The sequence below is a fragment of the Tripterygium wilfordii genome, chromosome 5 (assembly GCF_013401445.1).
Source record: "Tripterygium wilfordii isolate XIE 37 chromosome 5, ASM1340144v1, whole genome shotgun sequence".
Taxonomy (NCBI): Eukaryota; Viridiplantae; Streptophyta; class Magnoliopsida; order Celastrales; family Celastraceae; genus Tripterygium; species Tripterygium wilfordii.
The window spans coordinates 1,269,967-1,290,633 of NC_052236.1; the positions used below are offsets into that span (position 1 = coordinate 1,269,967).

General features: G+C 37.0%; 3 protein-coding genes across 8 annotated transcripts; 1 reads left to right on the plus strand and 2 right to left on the minus strand.

The window, feature by feature from the left end:
• Positions 1 to 567: 567 nt before the first annotated feature.
• On the minus strand, positions 568 to 4,815 carry LOC119998705 (anamorsin homolog). 3 transcript variants are annotated; one of them, XM_038846078.1, is made up of 8 exons: positions 4,682 to 4,815; positions 2,777 to 2,924; positions 1,976 to 2,142; positions 1,800 to 1,904; positions 1,538 to 1,697; positions 1,303 to 1,439; positions 912 to 986; positions 568 to 824 (listed from the first exon to the last, which is right to left on the minus strand). In XM_038846078.1, exons 2-8 carry the CDS (start codon positions 2,910 to 2,912, stop codon positions 786 to 788), a joined length of 819 nt encoding a protein of 272 aa, XP_038702006.1. In that variant the 5' UTR covers positions 2,913 to 2,924; positions 4,682 to 4,815; the 3' UTR covers positions 568 to 785. The 3 variants fall into 3 exon arrangements, with proteins under 3 accessions (XP_038702006.1, XP_038702005.1, XP_038702004.1); XM_038846077.1 differs by lacking the exon at positions 4,682 to 4,815 and adding an exon at positions 3,333 to 3,356; XM_038846076.1 differs by lacking the exon at positions 4,682 to 4,815 and adding an exon at positions 3,228 to 3,329.
• A 1,268-nt stretch (positions 4,816 to 6,083) lies between these two features.
• On the minus strand, positions 6,084 to 11,723 carry LOC119998734 (delta(24)-sterol reductase-like). Of its 4 annotated transcripts, none has more exons than XM_038846126.1 (3): positions 11,638 to 11,723; positions 7,160 to 8,422; positions 6,084 to 6,846 (listed from the first exon to the last, which is right to left on the minus strand). In XM_038846126.1, exons 2-3 carry the CDS (start codon positions 8,405 to 8,407, stop codon positions 6,391 to 6,393), a joined length of 1,704 nt encoding a protein of 567 aa, XP_038702054.1. In that variant the 5' UTR covers positions 8,408 to 8,422; positions 11,638 to 11,723; the 3' UTR covers positions 6,084 to 6,390. The 4 variants fall into 4 exon arrangements, with proteins under 4 accessions (XP_038702054.1, XP_038702055.1, XP_038702057.1 ...); XM_038846127.1 differs by having other exon boundaries at positions 7,160 to 8,419; positions 11,638 to 11,690; XM_038846129.1 differs by lacking the exon at positions 11,638 to 11,723 and adding an exon at positions 11,219 to 11,506 and having other exon boundaries at positions 7,160 to 8,419.
• Positions 11,724 to 17,343: 5,620 nt separating this feature from the next.
• Positions 17,344 to 18,901, plus strand: LOC119998262 (pentatricopeptide repeat-containing protein At1g61870, mitochondrial-like). Its single transcript, XM_038845545.1, has one exon. It carries the CDS (start codon positions 17,421 to 17,423, stop codon positions 18,612 to 18,614), a length of 1,194 nt encoding a protein of 397 aa, XP_038701473.1. The 5' UTR covers positions 17,344 to 17,420; the 3' UTR covers positions 18,615 to 18,901.
• Positions 18,902 to 20,667: the final 1,766 nt, after the last annotated feature.

Genomic DNA, 20,667 nt, shown 5'->3' on the forward strand with positions numbered 1-20,667 from the left:
TTGGCAGATGTAGACCCGGCCAGTCGTTGCCTCAGATTTTATAGATAAGTTGTTGTTGGCAGATGTAGACCCGGCTACCGCAAAGCTGGCATTCGGTATTCTAGGGCCCTTGCTCTCTACATTTGCCTTTCTATTCATTGTAAGGATAGTAATGTCTTGGTACCCCAAGCTCCCGCTGGGGAAATTTCCATATGTGATAGCGTATGCTCCCACAAAACCTTTCTTGGTTCATTGTAAGGATAGTAATGTCTTGGTACCCCATGCTCCCGCTGGGGAAATTTCCATATGTGATAGCGTATGCTCCCACAGAACCTTTCTTGGGTCCGACGCGGAAGTTAATTCCTCCGCTGGGAGGAGTGGATGTAACTCCTGTTGTGTGGTTTGGATTAGTTAGTTTTCTTAACGAAATATTGCTAGGCCCTCAAGGGCTTCTTGTTCTGCTCCCCCAACAGGTTACTTGATGTACTAGACAATAATTAGGGTTTATATTGCCGATTGTTCGGCAGTTCGACTTAGCATTGGAAAGTCTATCATTCTTTTTTGAAAGAATAAAAGAGGCACAAATTCGGACAAAGTTCAAGATTTACTTTCATTATGCATTGCATATAGTCTATATCTCAAGAAGCACAATCAGTATATACATACATAAAATGATAGAACACAAATACGATTAGTAAGAGAGTAAAATTACATTCCAAGTGAAAAAAACTCTCATCAGCCAGGCCCTTCTGTAAAGAATTAGAGAACCTTGATGAGAACCAAGAAAATCAACTCCAAATTCATGTTTAAATGTCCATCGCAAGAAAGTTCCCGGATAAGGAAACCTGCAAGAAAGAATATGATTTCTTGTTTAAACATCCTTGTGCACGTATAAATGGTCAACCGAAACTACTCGCAATCGGATAACATACCTTCTCACCCAACTTGAATGTCGGAAGACCTTTGTAAGGGCATGTACTGCAACGAAAAGCATCCCCTAGTCCACACTGGATGGTTTTAACAGAAAATTCAGTACCAATAAAAATGACCAATAGTTTGAGAATTCAAAAGTGGGGGATGTCAACATTCCACATGCTACATAGATCCTCAAGTGGTTAAAAAATTCCACCAGATAGAGGCAGAACGCGACAAACGTAACTATGTTGTTTCTACTGCATTTTGCATATGCAGCCTACTAAAGCCACATACCCTATGAGTCGCACTTAAAAGCTTTTCCTATCATATCATCTTAACAACTGAAACTGAATTACTAATCTGAAAATTATCCATGCACAGCAGAACGAAAGAAAGGACAGTGCATACACTGCCACACGAGGACTGAGGATTATTCAGCTGATCCATTGTCAGTCCCAACTTTTGCACCTTCTCTTCTTCCTCTGCTCTCCCACATGTGCAATTTTTGCAAGCTTTCCGTGTGCTTCCAACTTCGCAATCGCCAGCTTCAGAAACACAGTATATGCATGGCAAATTGTTATCTCAAGGATCCGTACACAGGAGAGACTTGCAAAGAAATAAGCATATGGTCTTGCCAACTTACCAGTAGGTAGCTGAGGTTTCTTCAAATCCTCCTCCGTCAAAAGGCTATCTTCATCAATCAAATCTGAATCATCCTCGATCTGTACTTTGAATGTACTTTTTAAAGGCTTCTTAAGAGCGTAGGATGATCCAACCTTCCAAGAGGGCTTCTTAGCCTTAACCTACACAGAGAGAGAGAGAGAGAGATTTAGCCAATTTGGGATTTGAGAAATTGACAGCACAAATAACTCAGATAACAACGAGAAGCAAGGATTAAAGCTTACCCCAAAAGACTGAACAATGTTGGCTGGTCCAACTGATTTTAGTTGTAGAGATTGCGCTTCTAAAAATCCAGCCAAAAGCAACTTGCGCTCAAGAGCAGAGATTGCCTAAAAAGATAATTTCAATGAGATATCTCAATGAAAAAAGTTGATCAGGACGAGAACATTGTCACTCATACCTTATCTGTCTCCCCGGAACCAGAATGAAAAGTCTTGTAAACAAGGACAGTCCCACCTGGCTTTAACACTCTTAAAATGTCCTCAAATAACAAATCTTGAGAAGATTCAAGCGACCTGCAGATGAGAATGACAATGTCGACAGATGAAGATTCCACTGGAAGCCGACCTGTCATAGTTTACAAGCAGAATCATACATTTGGACATGCCCTACTATAGTTAAATAACTAGAAGAAGAAAGGAAGAATATAACAAAGGAAGGAAAGACATAATAGGAACAAGCATAAATGGAAATTGGGTAATTGCAAAAAGAAAAGCATGAGACCGAGGAACTTTTGGTAAAGGAAAATATACTATATCCCTTTTCATAACACAAAGGGAACTCAAACAAGTACATTATTTAAATTAAAATCTGAAGTCACAAGATTGGTTCAAGATTGGTTCCAAAAGCAAGCCCTCACTATCTGAGCTAAATTTCCGAAACTCCAAAAAATTATTTTTGAACACAAAGCAGTGGCATCCTTAGAACTTAGAAGTATTGGAATCCCGTTAATTCAAAGTTCCTCCAGTTCTGTTCCAATGGCAATTCAATGGTCTTTGATAGTTTGATACAGCCAGGCCAGGATGGAAAAAAAAGCAAGTTTAAATAGTTGAATCTATTTTGCAGACATAGCTGTTTTCAAACCACTAGTTCGTTATTGAATGGCCAGACATAAGGTTATAAAGTCCTCAAAAGGATGCACAAAAAAAAAGATCGAAGTGAAGCATACTTAAAAAATATCCACAAGAGTCAAGCAACATACTTAAAGAAGATGCTTGAGTGATAATTAGAGGATCAAATGGTTCAGCCTTTTCATACCCAAGCTCCCTCATTGCACTTATAACTGTACTCAATGGCAGAGCTGCATCATCCGTGAATGCCAGCACAGTACCCTGCATTTTTACGAGATCCTAAAGAGCCAATACCCAAGAACAAACAATGTCAAGAGTGTTCTCCAGCATAAAAGTTCCATTGAACACTACATACTAATTTAAAAGATACTAATTAAAAGGGGGGATACTGATTCATTGCAACGTGGTGTGGTACTTTATTCATTGTAATAAAAAAATGAAAATAAGTCAAATGTGACAGTAAGCTGGTCCTTCATATTGAAAAATGCAATACATAATTCATCAATCATGTATTTGAACATTAATATTCTGGTCATAAATTGATGGCAGCAAAAAATATAACTGAGTACGAAGAACTCATACTATGTTCATATGTCAATGCTCACGCCACCAATAATACAGATTTCAATGAGTAATAAAGCAACCTTACTAATAGCAAGCATTTCCAATCATGCAGATGGCACTTACATTATTCATCAAACAGAAAAGAGGGTGAGTAGGATTAACATACGCGCACACACAACAAAAAAAGAATCACAATACAAAAATATTTTTTATCAAACTGAAAAGAGGGCGAGTAGGATTAACATACACACACAACAACAAAAAAATCACAATCCAAAAATATTTTATCGGTCTCCTGAGGCTCTTTCTTTCACCTACTATTTCCTTCTTTACACAAGGAAGAAAACCGGGCCAAGACCAGAGTTGAGCAAAACTCATAAAACCTAGTAGCCTGGTCAGCAAACAGCTGATTTTAAGTAAATGCTAAAATTGACCCTACAATTACCCAACATTATGAAGGGAGATGCAATGACGACATACACATTAAAGAAATAAACACCCCAAGGTTATGGGGTTCATCGTTCATTTCAGCATAGGTTAATACTTGGGCAAAATTAAATAACTATAATCTCTCTAAATTTGAAGCCAATGACCTCATACCCAAAGGGCATCCCTTCTCTAGTGGTTTGAATGCCATTAACAGCCACGAAAAAACCTTTCCAATAAAGAAATCAATGATTTCAATTAAAGAAATAACCACAGCAAGGGCAGATTAGCTTAGTTCATTTACAATCAGGTGGAACTTGGGAGGCCTGCATTTCACCAACCAGTTCTTCCTCTACCTTAATCTTGTCTGTTTTAGTTTGGTCAAAATAATAAGAAAGAAATCAAATTCAAGCACACCCACTACTTACAACTATTTAGTTAGTTAACTAGATCAATCAATCAGCAGATATCCTGAAACAGATAGTCACGACTCACGAAAGCCATTCACTCTAAATCTCATTAAAAGAGAAATCCATGTCAACCAGTAACATATAAATCAAAGTCTGCAAAAGCCGGATTAATCTCAAGTAATCTAAACAAGTAAGTAATACACGTAGTAGTGGGTTCCATTGATTTTCTTATGCACTCATATAGCCGATCCCAAAGGCTCGAATGATGAATCTAAACAAGTCAAATAAAAACGAATGAAAAGAGAAGGCATGAAAAAGTAACAACTAGATCACAATGAAGCGGATCAAGAAGAAGAGGGAAAACCATAAAATAACACCAAAAAGAAAAACAGAAAAATTCTAACAAAGTGAAGGAGCGAACTCCCAATTCTAATAATCTAATCCCCCCAATAATTTTCAATTCATGTTTTCCTCTCTCGAAATTCTCTCCGAAACAAAACTGCCGAGAAATGATATAAACAAAAAGAACGGCGATTAGGTCTACAATTCACATAACCAACAACATGTAAATTGAAGAAATCACAAAAGAAGAAGAAGAGAAAGAGATAGAGAAAAAGAAATAAAACCGCAACTCACCTTGTGTGTATCAATGTTCTCAGAAAACCTGGAGACACAGAGAGAAAGAGAGAGAGTCCTGAGTTTGGTCCGGTGTATTATTTATATTTCAAGTTTCAATGGCGTCTAGAAGATGCAAATACACACCCGTTTTTGGTTCCAACGTGAGTCGGTCGTAGGGTGGAAAAAAAAAAGCTTTCCAGTTGGATCTCTTAAATTCGGACAAATAAATCGAACAATAATTTAATTCGGATTAGGATCTGGATAAATGAAACGGATAAAATTTCTATACTTTGACGGTGACTTAGATTTTAAACTAAATAAAAAATTTGTATTGGAACTCATATTTCGAACATATTATCCATCTTTAAACTTGATTTAATCTTGATCGAATAAATTTAATTATTTCGAATAGACAGAGTTTTGTCGTCTGTAATCGGGACAAGTAAAAAATAAAAGCTGAGAGAGAGGGATTTGATCCTTGCCAATATTTTCCTGCTACTGAGCCCTGCACTTGTGAAATCCGGGTCATTCATTTTATCTAAATGCAATGGACGACCGTTAGATACAAATGCAAGGTAGGGAAACAATAATCATCATATATTTTTGAAGTTAACGTGAAGTCCAGTCAGCACATTTGATTTAAACAAACTCCAATAATCAAAATTTGTCCGTTAGTCACTAAAGCCTGGAACCTAGGCCCATCAGGCCCAGTTCATTGACAAAGTCCATGAGTTATCAAGCCCATCCTAACTATAAATCACCATAGAATTATAGATCACTCACCAACATAAACATTTTGCATATTGCATTCCTTATGCACATAAACGTTACTTTAATCAATTTCGATCACTAACTTGATCGTCAGAGATTCTTTGATAGGCACCCCATCAGTGTCCAAGACTTTTCAAACATTCAATCCTTTTTGGTTTTGCAGGACTATAAGTGGCCCACATTAACTTCCTTGACTTTTCAACAATTATAGATTTGAGCATCTATATTCCTCGATATCTCCACGAACCATAGATCACTCCCTGTCAATAGTGTCTGATTCATCAATAGGTTATTCAGTGAGTAAAAGCAACAAGTTTGAGATGATAGATTCAGCAGCTGGCCTCCCACATTTTCAACTTAACATTGAGACACAAAATCTCATTAGAAGCTGGGGATAATGGAAAAAGATTGATGAAATATGCACTGGAAAGGAGGGATTAACAATAGATGAGTGTTCAAATCTTGGTGATCAAGCTATAAAATCGGATACTTGTGAAAACACTGCATAAATACAATCCAAAAAAATTTTCACGACGCATAAATACAATACAAGCCAAACAATTTGAAGAAGTATTGTTCGTTCTAGGTCTAAGGTCCACACGGTTTTGTTCTTAAAACACCTAAAATTCAATCAATCAACTGACTCATGTAGGAGTAACATTTCAAAATACCTGAATTTCAAGAACAAGAGCACAACACATAGCACAAGATCATCAAGCTACTAAGATAACTACATGAGAGAGAGGTGCAAAGGAACAACCAGAGTTCAGTCTAAATTATTAAGATAACCATAATCATCCAAACTCATTTTTTAAGGACCTAAGTCTTGAGTACGTCGGAAACTACGGCACTCAGATTGAAGAACTACAAAAGAAATTGAAACAAACAGATCCCCAGCAAAATGAAACGTGCAAAATACAAGATTCCTACCAAGTAATCCTAGGGTCAATAAAGAATCAATCCATTGGTTGATCGACCTCTGCATATGCGGCCTCAAGATGGGCTTGCTCAGCCTCCTGCACCTCCTTCTCGGTCTTCCTTCCTTTCTTGGACTTGTAATACACGCTCATGAAGGTCCCTACGGCTCCATAGCTTCTCCTGCACTTCTCATAGAGTTCAGCATCAAACATCCTCCAAAAGTTTTTCTCACTAAGCTCAGAGACTGCATACTGTGGCTGGAAGCTATGATTTTCAATTAACCAGTTCTCTAGTCTACGAACTGCCTCTGCACCATCATACACCTCACCCTTTAACACGGGACCTGGTGCATAGTAGACCCCTACATCAGTATACATCTGAGCATAATTCGTGTCTCCCTGTCTCCGATGATGCTCAAAACCCGGCTCAGGATAAATCATAGTTTTTACAGGGAGCTTGAACATCCTGTGAGGGCATATCCAAATGGGATATACCTGCAAAATTATCCCATGTACAGGTTAGGATCTTGATCATTGAAAGTAATTCTAATATAAATATAGAAGACCAAAAACTGAAAACTAAAGTAGTGCTGCTTCCGTGGTACATAAATGGACAGAAACTATTTATAAACAGAGTATATATCAAGCTTTCAGACACAAACAATGTCAGTGTTGAAATTCTACCAAATATGGTTACATTTCAATATCATTTTCATCCTTCCCTTGTATATGATAATAACGGTCAGTAATCATAGGCCTTAGATTGCAATGTCAAGAAATCCTATACACGCACAAAAAAAAAGTTTACCTCCATCTCCCGATGGACCCACTCCAAGGCATCTGCAACCTTGTAAAGAGGAACAAGCATGTCCTGAATGACATGCATCTCATGGTAATAGTTTCTAATAGCTTCACCTTGGGTTGCCTTGAGAAGAGAAACCTTTGGAGGCATCAACCAGCCCAGAAGAAATCTAAACCACCATTGATCACCAAATGGAAGAATAAGCTTCCCCTCCCAGTACAAGCTCCTTGTGTGCCTATGGTAATACTCCCTGGTAGGAATGTACTCTACAAACTCCCCTTTTTTCAGTGATGTGGCTGCATGCTGATAGAACCAGGGTTTAAACCACCAACCACAACAGTTGATCACATTCCCCTTCTTCTTGGCCTCTTCTTTTGAGGCATATCTCCCTGTCATCATCACACCTTCATTAGGAGTGTAAATCATTCCTTCCACGAAATCTGGAACCTTCTCAGGGTTATCCTGGTCTCCATCCCTAGGAGCAAATGAGTCCATATAGGCCTGAGACATGTCTTTCAAACTACCCACAACGGGCGTGTAGGTCACTTTCATGTATTCTTTAACAGCAATAAGCTTGATATCAGCAGATACAAGAAGCCCAAGTGTTCCTTGAGACCATGGAATAGCATAGAAAATATCAGAAAACTCATTATCCTTTGTAGCTCTGACAACACGGCCATCCGCCAGAACAATCTCATAAGCAACAACAGTATCCGAGAATAAACCATAGATGTGGGAGCTTCCCTCAATCCCATAGCCATTTATAAGGCCACCAACAGTAAGATCATCAAGCTCCGCAACAACTGCAAGGGCAAGATTCATTGGGACAGTGGCCCTGCTGATCTGCCCCATGTTGACTAGTGGCTCAACTCTTGCAATCATATTCTCTACATCAATATCAAGGATATTGCGAAAACCAGATAAATCAACTTCAAAATGCCGAGCACGTTTATAGTCAACATTTCTCATTCCAACAGCAATCCAAGGTTTACGTGCGGTGCAGACAAGACCATCCTTTGATGGATTCCTCTCTTTAAGGCGTTTCACAACTTTCTTAACATTTTCATCATGTTCTTTCTGTCGCCGCTTGTAGGACTTCATCTCGGATTTGACATCCCCAAGGTAAATGAGAAAGTAAAAGGTGAACGAGATAGGAAGTACGACAAAAATGACAAGAATCCATCGGAACTTGACAAAATAGTCAACCCACACCTTTTTTCTTTTTGGACGCAGAGGAGCCTCAAGATCTGACATTGTGACACTTTTCTGCTGAAATAAAGGAGATGACGATTGGTAAATTATCATAAATTGTTGATCAGAGTATCAGACAATCAGGTTAAGATAAAATTACAAATGATCAACTGATCAACAACATATTATTTAAGCAAGCACAAGATCATGTCCAGAACGGAAAATAAATGAATTTTGAAATTCTCAAATGAATATACACTCTATTTACAAAAAATTTACAGAAAAAAGATTTAGCTGTTTGACATGAAGGAATAAGCTAAACAAACACTAATGTGTAAAAGTTCCCCAAGACTTGAATCAGAAGATGAATTAGTAAGAAAAGTAACTGTTGAATTGGAAAATGTGATGGAAAACTATATATCTGCATCACTTATTGGTAACCGAAAAATAAACCAGGAAATCTAATTAGACTCCAATACAGTGCTAGAATTTAAGAAATCCCTGTCTATGCATCATGAACAACAATGCCGAGGTCCCATCAAATACCCTAAGGGAACGATGCAAAACTAGAGATTTTAGGAAAATGAAAATATAAAGCCATAGTATGTCCAGGAAGGGAAACGGAAGGGTTGATACTCAACATTCGTGAAAATCCCACCAGAACAAAGCACCTAGAACACATTATAAATAAATGGTAAGCCAATAAAAATTTCCTCCAATAATTTACCAATCCAAAAGAATTTTCAAATGTGACATACATTATTAAAAATTATGAGGCAGCCTCAATGACGATCCAAAAAGGTGGCTACGCGTATGACAAAACAAAATTTTGCAGCCAGTTCTCCCTAGTCTCAAGTCTAGGGCGGCTAACTTAATGTTCAGCCCCAATTCCCTAACTAAGTAAGTAAACTAAGGTTATCAAATGGGTAGGTTGGCGAAACTGTAAAAGATTGGTCTTACAATTCCTACCAGGTGAACTATTGAAAGAACTAAGCATGTGCCAAGAACACACTTTAAATGGAGTCTCATTGAAGCCAAAATACTATAAAGTCACATGAGAAAGAGAGAGATAGAATCAATATATCTAGGAACAAGGATTCATCAATAAGATATCATTACTTGATAGAGTTGGGAAGTCAAAGCTCTCTACCTAATGCATGTCAAATAATTGAACACAGAAGATAACATTGATGATATGTCCTGGATTTTAAAGTTTTAACATCATATGCCATGGAATAAAGTGAGTTTCACAACCTAGCAAATGGCAGGAACATGAACATCGCATAAAAAAAAATACTGTCAAGAACAAATATGAATATAGTTAGCTAGAAAATAAGACCTACGCAATAGTTACTGACTGCACAGTCTTTTAGCAGCTGAAAGACAGCGAATATCCCTTCAAAGCAAACTAGTCATGGACAATCATACATTAAAAATTAAAATAAGGTAACATGTGAACTACAGCCAACCAACGGAAATTAGTTAATAAACCACTAGAAGCTAATTATCATCAAAGGGAGAAACTCGACTTAGTGGTTAGCCCATCATTTAATTGGTAGACTAAAAGTTTATGTAGGCCGCCAAAGTTGTTTTACTATGTCAATGTCACTGTAGTCATCACATCAGATAGATTTACAAATTTCCTGACTCAATAATGATACACACAGTAATTATTTCCATGGCATACAACAAAAAGCATTTTAGGCCTCCTTGGAAAGTAATAATAAGTATTAGTTGCAGGCCTCAACAAAACAGGATTGACAATCTACCCAAATCATATATTAACGCAGATAGTAGAAACCAGGTGGCATTTTTTTTTCGCTCTACTCGCACCAAGTAAACAGCAAAAGCAAAGAAAACATCCCCTTTTGTTGTTTTTTTAGCTCCCAAAATGGGAATCGAAAGATGAAACTCGGAGAAAGAATCAAACATTTCGGGCCAAACTAAACTAAGAAGGAACAATCCACTTCCTCGTTGACCACCACAATAGAGGAAATGGAAAAATAATGTCCCATGCAGTTGTTTGGCAAGCAAAAAAACCACATTTTGAGAGCATAAACTGGAGAATAATGGCCATCAATAGAATCCATTTCACAATCAACAAAATCCCAATTTCAACAAAATCCCATTTTTTATACCAGGAGATTTAAGGGATTCAAGGAACCAGATCTTGGAAGAAATAAGAACCACGAGTAGGCATTTCTCCATATTTATGGTAACCTTTACACCTACCCAGTTTATGCTTTATATAGCACAGCAACACAATATACCGTACACAAGCAAAAGTAAAATGGAAAATTTTCAGAAGGAAATCAAAAGAAAAATATTATTAACTTGCATGTGGCACAAGTTTTCACATAAACATCGCAGTGAGACGAGGGCATCTTTTTGAGAATATAAGAAGCCAGAAAATTTAAAAAAAAAAAAACCCAACATTTCCAACATGCAAACCAAAGAGTACCAAAGAAACAGTAAATGAGATGCAGAGGGAACACGACTAGATCAAGATCTACTAATTGAGAGAACAAACATCAACGGGTAAAAAAAACCCAGTACTACAGCTGCATAACCATACCAAACTTTAAGCTCTAGAATCACCATGGACCAACCATTTCTCTCTAGATTTCTTAACGTTTTCCAAGCAACCCCAAAGAAACAAAAAGGAAATCAATAAAACACACACGGAAAGCACCAAAAGTGAGTGAATGAATGTTAATACCAAACAAAACGGCAAGTGTCATAAGTTAATAACAGTACAGAGGTCACTCTCCGGTCAATTATTTCATTTTCTCAGGTGCCAAACACGGTAGCGGGCACTCAAAACCCCAAGAAAATATAGAAAATCCGAGAGAATCTGAGAAAAGGAGAGGCTACCTGAGGCAATCCGAGAAAAGACTACACAACACAACACAAGATCTGAAAAGCTTAAAAGAGTGACCGAGTGCAGTAGTAATGTAGCCTAGACTCTCTGGATCATTGGATTGAAAATGAATATTATAAAAAGAAATCAAAAAGAGGACGAAAGCATCGATGATAGATCAACGGCCCAGAGACCAAGCTCGGGCGACCACCAACAAGATTCGCTGTCGCTCACGTTCCCCTCTCACGCGTCCCACTCCGCCATGTGATACAAAACGTGACAGATATTTCGCTTGCTTTTCAGACTAATTAATTTCTTCCATTAAAGTAATATTGATCAACAAAAATTTGTCGTCATTGTGTTTGGGAAGCGAGAAAATCGAACCAGAAAATTTAGAAATAAAAAAAAGAAAAGCAGAGAAAAGTAGACGTACCCGTTTGATAGGAGAGTAGAAAATGCAGAGAAAGACGAAGGAGTGACTAGTATTGAGTTAAACCAAAAATCTAAACTAGGTTACCATTTGGGTACCCTTACGTTTAGTTTGGTTAGTGATGGGAATGGAACGGGAATAAGAATTCTAACAATTTCCTACATTTGGTTGCTCAAGGAATTGTAACATGAACTCTGTGTTCCAATATTTGATATGTAAGAATGAAATGATTGGTAAATGATTATATTATTCCTTTAATAAAAATAAACATTTTAGTAAAATTATATGACATAAATTGAAATATATTTAACATAATTAAAAAGGCATCAAAAGCCATAGTCAGAGACATTGCACCGCTGAAGGGTCTAAAGTTACTCATGTTCGTCCAATCTAATTTTCAAATTCAAAATTTTGTGTGGACCCCACAACAATAAGCAATATGAAGAGGTTTTATTTAAACTTCAGGGCCTCCCAGCTGTAAAATACTGTAGGCCCCCTTGGTCCGTGTGTTGAAATTGATTAAAAAATTAATGATTATTTTGCATGACTTTGTTGGCTTGTATGGGGACCACATGAAGAGAAGAAAATAAAAAAAAAAAAAAAAAGTAAAATCTTGTGTCGTTGATTGGTTGTTTTTTTATAACGACCGTGGTTTTCTCTCAAGATTTGGAGGTTTTCCATGTAAATTTTGTGTCGTTGATTGTTGCTTTTTATTAATTTCAGTTTCTCTATTATTGTATTGATTTATTTGTTAAAGAGCAGAGTGGATCCAATTTTCTCAATATTGTGTACCATAAGGTCCATAACCAATAATATGGTGACATTTTATAAGTAGGTGTATCAATTCATGGGCGATTGATAATAATTTGAAAATTGTATTATAAACTAACCATTTTTCATCTCTAACCATCCATGATCTAGCATGTGACTCGGTAATAGAATTGTAGGGCACAAACTAGAGGTCACAAACTCAATTTCTGAAAATAACCTCTACATGTGAGACAGTGAGAGTAAGATATGCGTATATCTTATTTATCACGACCCCTGTCTATTAAGAGAGTTTTGTGCACAAGAGTTGCTCACCTTTTACATAAGAACATATGGCCCAATAATAGAGTCACAGTGGTCAGATATTCAATTAATTTCTTTACGTGCCTTCAGCACAAATATCCACTTTTTAGTCCCATAGGATCATGACATTTTACATAAACTATTACCATATCTTTAAATAAAATAAAAGATATCAGGACTGTATAATTAATAAACCATGATTTATGAATATTTATAAAAAGGTATATATGCTTAGTCTACCCCTGCATGGGCTTAAGTTGTGCCTCCTATGTGGGGTCTATTGACACATGTATTTTCATATGTTTGATCAGGTGATGTGTCATATATTGTATTTGTACTTGTATTTAAAAAAAAAACACTAATAAAGCCAGCACATACAAGGTAGGAGTCAGCAAAAAAAGCATCATAATTAGGGTTTTTTAACACATAGATGATGGGTTTGGTCAAGCAAGCATGTCTGGACTTCAACTAAATCAGATCCCAATCCAGATTCTGCCCATGTTACAAAATTTTGCATTTGATTTTTTTATATAAATATTTATTTTAAAATAAGAAATAAGCTTTTTATTTTTTAAATTTAGAAATTCAAATATATTAATTAAACAAATTTGCAGGCCAAGCATTTTGAATTGTCCCAAACAATATCATATGAAGTGCTTTCATAAATGACAAGTAGGTGTGGCCTACAAATATAAATAGTTTTGTGCCAATCAATGATCCCTACACATTGGTTGGTGGGTCACAATCAGTGGCGAAGCCACGTTGTGATAAGAGCACTTGCAATGATATTATTTTGTCTGAGCCAATAAATATGTATGGGGTTTTATGTTTTGTTAATGTGATTGTGTTGGGAGATGTGTTTTGCTGGAGTTTTATTGTGGACAATATGGAGGGAATGAGAATTTGTTGGCCTCCATATTGGGTGGGAAGGAAAAATGTATACGAATTTGAATTTTGTTGATGTAGTTATATTGGGAGATGTGTTTTGTTGATGTGATTGTATTGAGAGACGTGTTTGACTTGACTTCTTATGTAATAGAAGTGGGACCTAATATTGGTTTTTACTGGCCCAACAAAATGGAACCATTGCAATTGCTCTAAGGGCCTGAACCCCTCGAAATTTGTTTACTGACATTAATTATATAGTAATTTATATAAAAGACTCCCATGAACTTTTAATTTAGACCTCTCTCGTTGTAAAAATTAATGTTTATGGTTTAAACAAGAAGACATGTTATAATTATTATTTACTATATTTTATAAATTTGTTAATTTTTTGTGTTATTTTTTATACTTTTGAAAGTATAATTAATAGATAATCTTAAAAAAATTACTGGATAGCTTTGTTTATCATGACATAAAATCTTTTGTCCGCCCTTGCAACCATCCTCATATGTGTCAAGTGAAATCAAAGTATCTTATAATGGGGTATTTGGCTATCGCGAACTTCGTTGTATCCCTTTTGAAGGTTAAAATTTAATAAAAGTTCATAAATATGTAATATTCAGTGTAACGAATTCAACAATATATTTTTGATTTGAAATAAAAATCAAACTTATCGATATCGGAATATCGAATGTTTTGAGTTTATGTTGGGAGGTTTTAAGTTGTCATATTTTTTTTCATATTGAATTTTTTATTTTCAAAAAAGAACTGAATTTATTATGCGGAATACTGCACATTTATTGTTTTGTCAATGTACCCATTAATGGTCCTTTCACCTGCTCTGTTGGTACAAAGAAAAGTAATAATAGAGAAAGAGAAAGGCACAATTATTGGGGAAAGGGGGGGGGGGGGAATGTGGACTGTATTATACGCTCCAATTATTGGAGTCGCGGGCTTATAATTATTTTAAGGGCACTGCTAATGGACACTCGAAGAACATTTGTTAAAGATTGATGATGAGAATATCACATCGGATGACGATGAGTTTAGAGTTTAATTTATAAAGAATTAGTGTTTGGATCTGGGCGATGCACGATTAATAAAAAAAATATAATTTCATTGAAATGCTTGATAATAGAAGAATAAACACATAAAATGAGTGTCCAAAAAAGTGTACGCATAATGGTGTTAGTGTTTGGACTGGTGCGATACACGATTAATAAAAAAAATATAATTTCATTGAAATGCTTGATAATAGAAGAATAAACACATAAAATGAGTTTCCAAAAAAGTGTATGCATAATGGTGTTTGCTATAGAATATTGCTATATAAATATTTTGATAAAGATTGATGATGAGAATATCAAATCGTACGATGATGAGTTTAGAGTTTAACTTATAAGGAATGATAAATCTCTTAATGTCAATTTGAGTTTTCAATAGAGAGTTATGCTCAAATTTGTGATGTTAGACTTGGGTTCCATCTCATGTGACGGGTATTCATCATTGGTGCTTTCATTGAGACCGTAAACATTATAAATCTACTGGACTTGGCAAGACCATGTGACATTGGCTTGCAAAGCTTGGGACGGTAAATGGGCCGTTTGTTGAAATGATACAATTAACCTCGTGCATGCTCACAAAGGGGGTGGTGAGTGGACCGTATGTCGAAATGGTACAGTTAGGGTCATGCACGAGGTCGTGCATGCTCCCAAAGGGGAAGAATTGATGAGAATCCCATTTGGAATATGATGAGTTTGGACTTTGGAGTCTTAACTTGTACAACAGTCAGGCCCACAAGAACATATCAGTAAACAATGACCTAAAACAACTAAGGCCCATATTCATGATCCATATGCTAAGCTAAGCCCATTGTCTTCTTCATTTACCTTTTTCTGTACCAGTACGACTGCACCCAACGGCTAGTTTGTTCGCTCCGTCTTCTCATCTGTGTATTCTCAAACTAGCTCTCTTAGGTTATAGCCGTTGTATCTTCTTATATTTGAACCATTGTAATCCACATGTTAATGTAACGAAAGTAATTTCATCAAACTTCTTTAGAATTGGCTAAAATCTCCCAAAACGATATTAAATCGTAAATTTTTAGTGTTAGTTTGTGATTTAGTGTTTAGGGTTTGTGATGGCTTGTTCCTGATTTAGTCTTTGGAGATTTTCTATTGAGAGATAGCTTGTTCTTGATTTAGTGTTTAGGGTTTGTGATTTGGATTGAGGGGAGTACTGGTGCACCTATGCACCGGTTATTAATCCGTTCACCTTACAGACCGTCAGATATTGAGATAAATATATGACTGTCAGATCTTTGTTCATTTGTTAAAAGAGTTTTATATCCTCTCAAAGTCTCACCTCTCTCTCACAACGCTTTCATCTCTCCTCTCTTCCTTGTTAAGAGCAACTACAATAATCGATGCATAAGTACACCGACTCCTCCCTCAATCCTTATGATTTAGAGTTTGTTTTTTCAAATATCTACTATATTCTGACATTTGAGCATTAAAAATATTCAATAACACATTTTAAACCATAATTTAAAATAATTTTGAGAGAATTATAATCAATTATAACTATAAAAGAATTGTAGCCCCATCCCATGATTGTGTTATTATTATTAAGATTTTCATTCTGATCCAATAAATGGGGTAAAAAGTTATCTTCATCTTCATTTCTTTAACATTTACACATCAACATTTGTTAGCTCATATGCCTAATTCACCTTTGTCAGCAGCAAATGCAAGGTTTACGAGAAAATTTTGTACCATAAAAGAAGGGTGGGGATTAGTTACACTCCTTATTTTCCCATTCGCAACCCTTTACTAGAAAACCCCATTAAAAATCCCATGATTATGAGTACACCCCATTTTCATTTTTTCATTATTTAAAAAAAAAAAACCAAAGACACCCCAAATAAACATGTAGTAACAATAGGTTTTAAAAGAAATAGACAAAAAGTCGTATAAATATGTTATAAACAACTAATTACACCATAAACCCATATAGTCCAACTAATTAAAATCCCTCTAACGACAACACCACCAAGCACATGCTCTTTATGCACAAACGGAGAAACACAATAAGCTAGTTGTCTATGGTAAATCTACATAACAGTGATCATGTGTAGAGGAATTACAACTCTCATCAAGAATAGTTTGTGCTCCTCTCAATGGGACAGTAAAACCATTGATAATACTTCCCCATATATCTAGTAGCTCTCCAATCCCACAATGTGGCTTGCCCGTTTAGGGTGTTGGGGAGGGTTGGGTTCGTCTCGAACACCTCCCAACTATTGACTGTTTGAGGCGTTTGAGACCGTTGATACAAACACTTCCCAACACCTCCCAACCCAACACCCCCCAACACCTCCCAACACCCTAAACGGGCAAGCCCAGGTTATGGGAAACTGTAAGAAGCTTTGGATGTTTTAAAGTCAATGCAAGAATTGCGCATTTCAAACACGGATCTACATGAAAGTGTTTGGCGTGAGAGCAGGTGTGTGCGACGGAGCAATCCAAGGAAAAGTGCAGATTTGACGGTCGAGGTCGACGATAAGGGCAGAGTCGACGGCGCGGGGAAGGAAGGAATGAGAAAGAGGTTGGCGTGTTGGGGACAAACCGTGCCGTTTTAATTTTGTAATTTTTTATTCTACTCGTCAATGTTTTATTATATTTGTTCTAACGCCACACATTTCCGTGGATTTTCATTCTTGTCCCTCGTTTTATTTCTTATACATCGACATGCCTTATTTTGTTCGTTGACGTTCGGCCCCTAAAACCCTTGCTTCCTCTTCAACCATCGGAGAGCGCAAGATCCTTAAAATGGCGTCGTTTTGCAGGAACCCTAGGCTTCTGGCTCGCAAAGGCATCGCCTCCGCCGCATTCTGCACCCATAATGCACCGCCGTTCCCCTCTTTTCGCGCTGCCAAAGCCGCCATTGTCTCCGAATCAGACCCTGAAAAGCTCGCCCAGCTCTTCGAGCAGTCTGCTCACTTCCCTAACTTCTGCCGCCACCGTCCTATCTTCCACCTCTCCGTCCGCAGGCTCGCTCGCGCTGGACGCTCTGACCTCGTCAACCGGGTCATCCAGACTCAGATAGATACTCCCACATTTGCCAAGTCTGAAGGTTTTTGGATTCGCCTCATGATGCTCTACTCCAGCGCCGGCATGGTCGAACAATCTTTGCAGACCCTCCATTATATATCCGAGAAGCGGTACTTTGATTTCACTGAGAAATCTCTATGTGCAATTCTTACTGTTTACTTGAATAACGGGATGTTTGAGAGAGTTCACGAACTGTTTGATAATATGCCTAAGAAACTCGGAGTTACACCCGGTGTTGTCTCTTATAACCTGGTTTTGAAAACTTTGGTTAAAGAAAATAGAATTGAATCTGCCAGAGAATGGATTGAGAAGATGGAGAATGATGTCAATATTAAACCTTGTATTCAATCATACAATATATTGCTAGGGGCTTATATAAAGGAGGGGGCCCGGAGTGGTTTTGATGGGCTTGTGAAGGAACTTCTGAAGAAGGGATTGGAGTGTAATTCGACTACCTATAACCTTAGGATTTCAAGGTTTTGTAAGGATAAGGAGTGTGTTCGGGCCAGGAAGATGTTGGAGGAGATGATTTCCAAAGATGTGAAGCCGAATTCTGCTAGCTATAACTCTGTCATTGATGGGTTTTGTAGAGCAGGGGATTTTGAATCAGCTAAGAAGGTCTTAGAGAGAATGCTGGCCGATGGGTATGTTTTACCTAGTTCGTTTACTTACTATACTCTGATGCGGAGCATGGTTAAGGAAGGAGAATTTGATTCAGCATTGGATGTGTGTAAGGAAATCATTAAAAGGAAATGGATTCCACCATTTGAGGCAATGGAAGGTCTGGTTAATGGGTTAGTGAAGATGTCAAGATCAGCAGAGGCAAAAGAGATAATTGAGAAGATGAAAAAGAGACTTAGGGGCACTGCAGTTGAGTCATGGGAAAAAATTGAAGCCGCAGTTCCATTATAGACTTCCGAAATCCGAATAGTTGATGCAAAGAGCTGCAACTGCAAGAATAACACAGTGATCGGGTAGGTTTAATTCATTTGAACTGACTGGTAAAGTCTTGAACCTGCTGCTTTGTTTGTTATATTGTGTGATGTTATGTTTTTCTTCTGGTGACAAATGCAAAATGCAGTTGATTCCTTCTTTACTGCATGCCTTTACAAATTTCATATTTGATTCTTGGCCTCGCCAAATTGGAATTCGTGTGAGTAAATCTTGCCAGAGAATGGTGAGTAAATCATTAAATCTAATTCAGTGAAGCAGAAGATACAGTGAAGATTGAAGAATAGTCTTGTTTGAATAGCTTTGGCTGTTTGGCCTTTAGTGTTTGCTATAAGGTTCTGTTGCTATGAGCGTTAAAGGTTTATGATTTTGAATTTATTTACCATATCAGACTTAGATCCTACACGCATTACTCCCATGCTGAAAGGTTTTCTTGCATAGTTGCATTCATTGGTATATTTTTGTATTGGCGCCCATTGTTCATAAGTAAAATGAATTTGCTTCATCAATTTGGTTCACTGTTTATGAAGGATTAGCAAGTGCTTGTAAACTCATTGGGGGGCTACAATTTTTTTAGTTAGGAATCGGGCACAACAATTTCTTAAAAACCACTGTTTAAAATGTGTGAATTTTGGGAGCTTTTATGATAGATTTTGAAAAAAAAAAAGTTTAGGGTTTGATCGACAACGATACCAAACCAGTTTACATATGTCTAACCCAACCGATTGTCAATCAACCCACCACTCGTCCACTCGTTGGTAACCTTCCTTCTTAGTTATGCACATGCACTTCTTTCCTTTTATTTCTTCTTTCTTGAATTTCCTCAACTTTCGTTTTGGTTTCCCTTATTCTTGCTTTTCTGCCGCCACAAACCACAAGTCTTCATTCTTTCCTTGACATGAATTTTCTTTCATGTGTTGTGTATTTTGTCTCTTTTCCTATCTGGTCTCAAACACGTGTTTCTGCTCCTTTCCTTTCCTATGACGCGTGCTTGTATCTCCACTCAATCACAAGCGTCCTTTTATTTCTTCAGTCGCAGTGCTCTAAAACTCTAGAACAACATCTCCTCTTTTTCTTTGCTCTCCTTATGGATGGATTTTAATGGATGGGCCAAAGTATGTTTTGACTAATGGGCTCTAATAATTAAATTAAGCCTTTTACTCCATCTTTTTTGCATAAAAAACCTGCGAAGCCAAACCCAAGATAAATTATGCAATATTATGCTCAGTCAAACAAAAAGAGACAAAAATAAGTTTAAAGTGAAGTATAAAAATAGGTAAAATATCTCACAATCACATATGGGCCATGAAGAAGGATCGCGACTCAGGATATTCATCATGATGTCCATTACTAGGAGGATGTTGTAGTTATGAAGAGTTCTGACCCAATAATCCCAGCAACAAGAAAGAGAACAGTTCACGACGATCTCCCATCTCTACAAATGTTCAGAACGTGTCAAGAGAACATGAGCTGAAGACCACCGTGATCACCATGGAGAGTATAAAAGGATAAAGAAGAGAAGTCTATAGGTCCCCGCGTTAAATACAAACTCCTCGTTTATAAACCTTTATTGTTTTCTTAGGCAATGACTTCGGTCAACTATCTTTACAATTAGCATGGTTCAGACCAACTAGCTCTTAGCTTAACATTTTACTTTCAAGCCTCTGTGACTGTAGCCTCCATGGCTATGTTTTTGTTTTAGCTTGTAAATGACGCCTCAATACATTTCAGGGTGTATTCCAGTCAACGAAATTTCTTATGCATTCCAACAATGTGTTGTTTTTCATTTCATTTCATGAGTTATTTCGTTTCAGTGTTAGTTTTTTTTCTCTTGATTTTTCCACTTGACACTTATCAAAATTTAAGTCATTTTTTCGAAGGTAACCTTGAACCAACAACATTGTGTTTTCAGACTACACACAACTCATTTGGTGAACAAGTCAGACACTTTTATCCCCAATAGCCGAAATTTGTAGTTCTCCTATCCAGCGCATAAGATGGCCAACAAAAACCA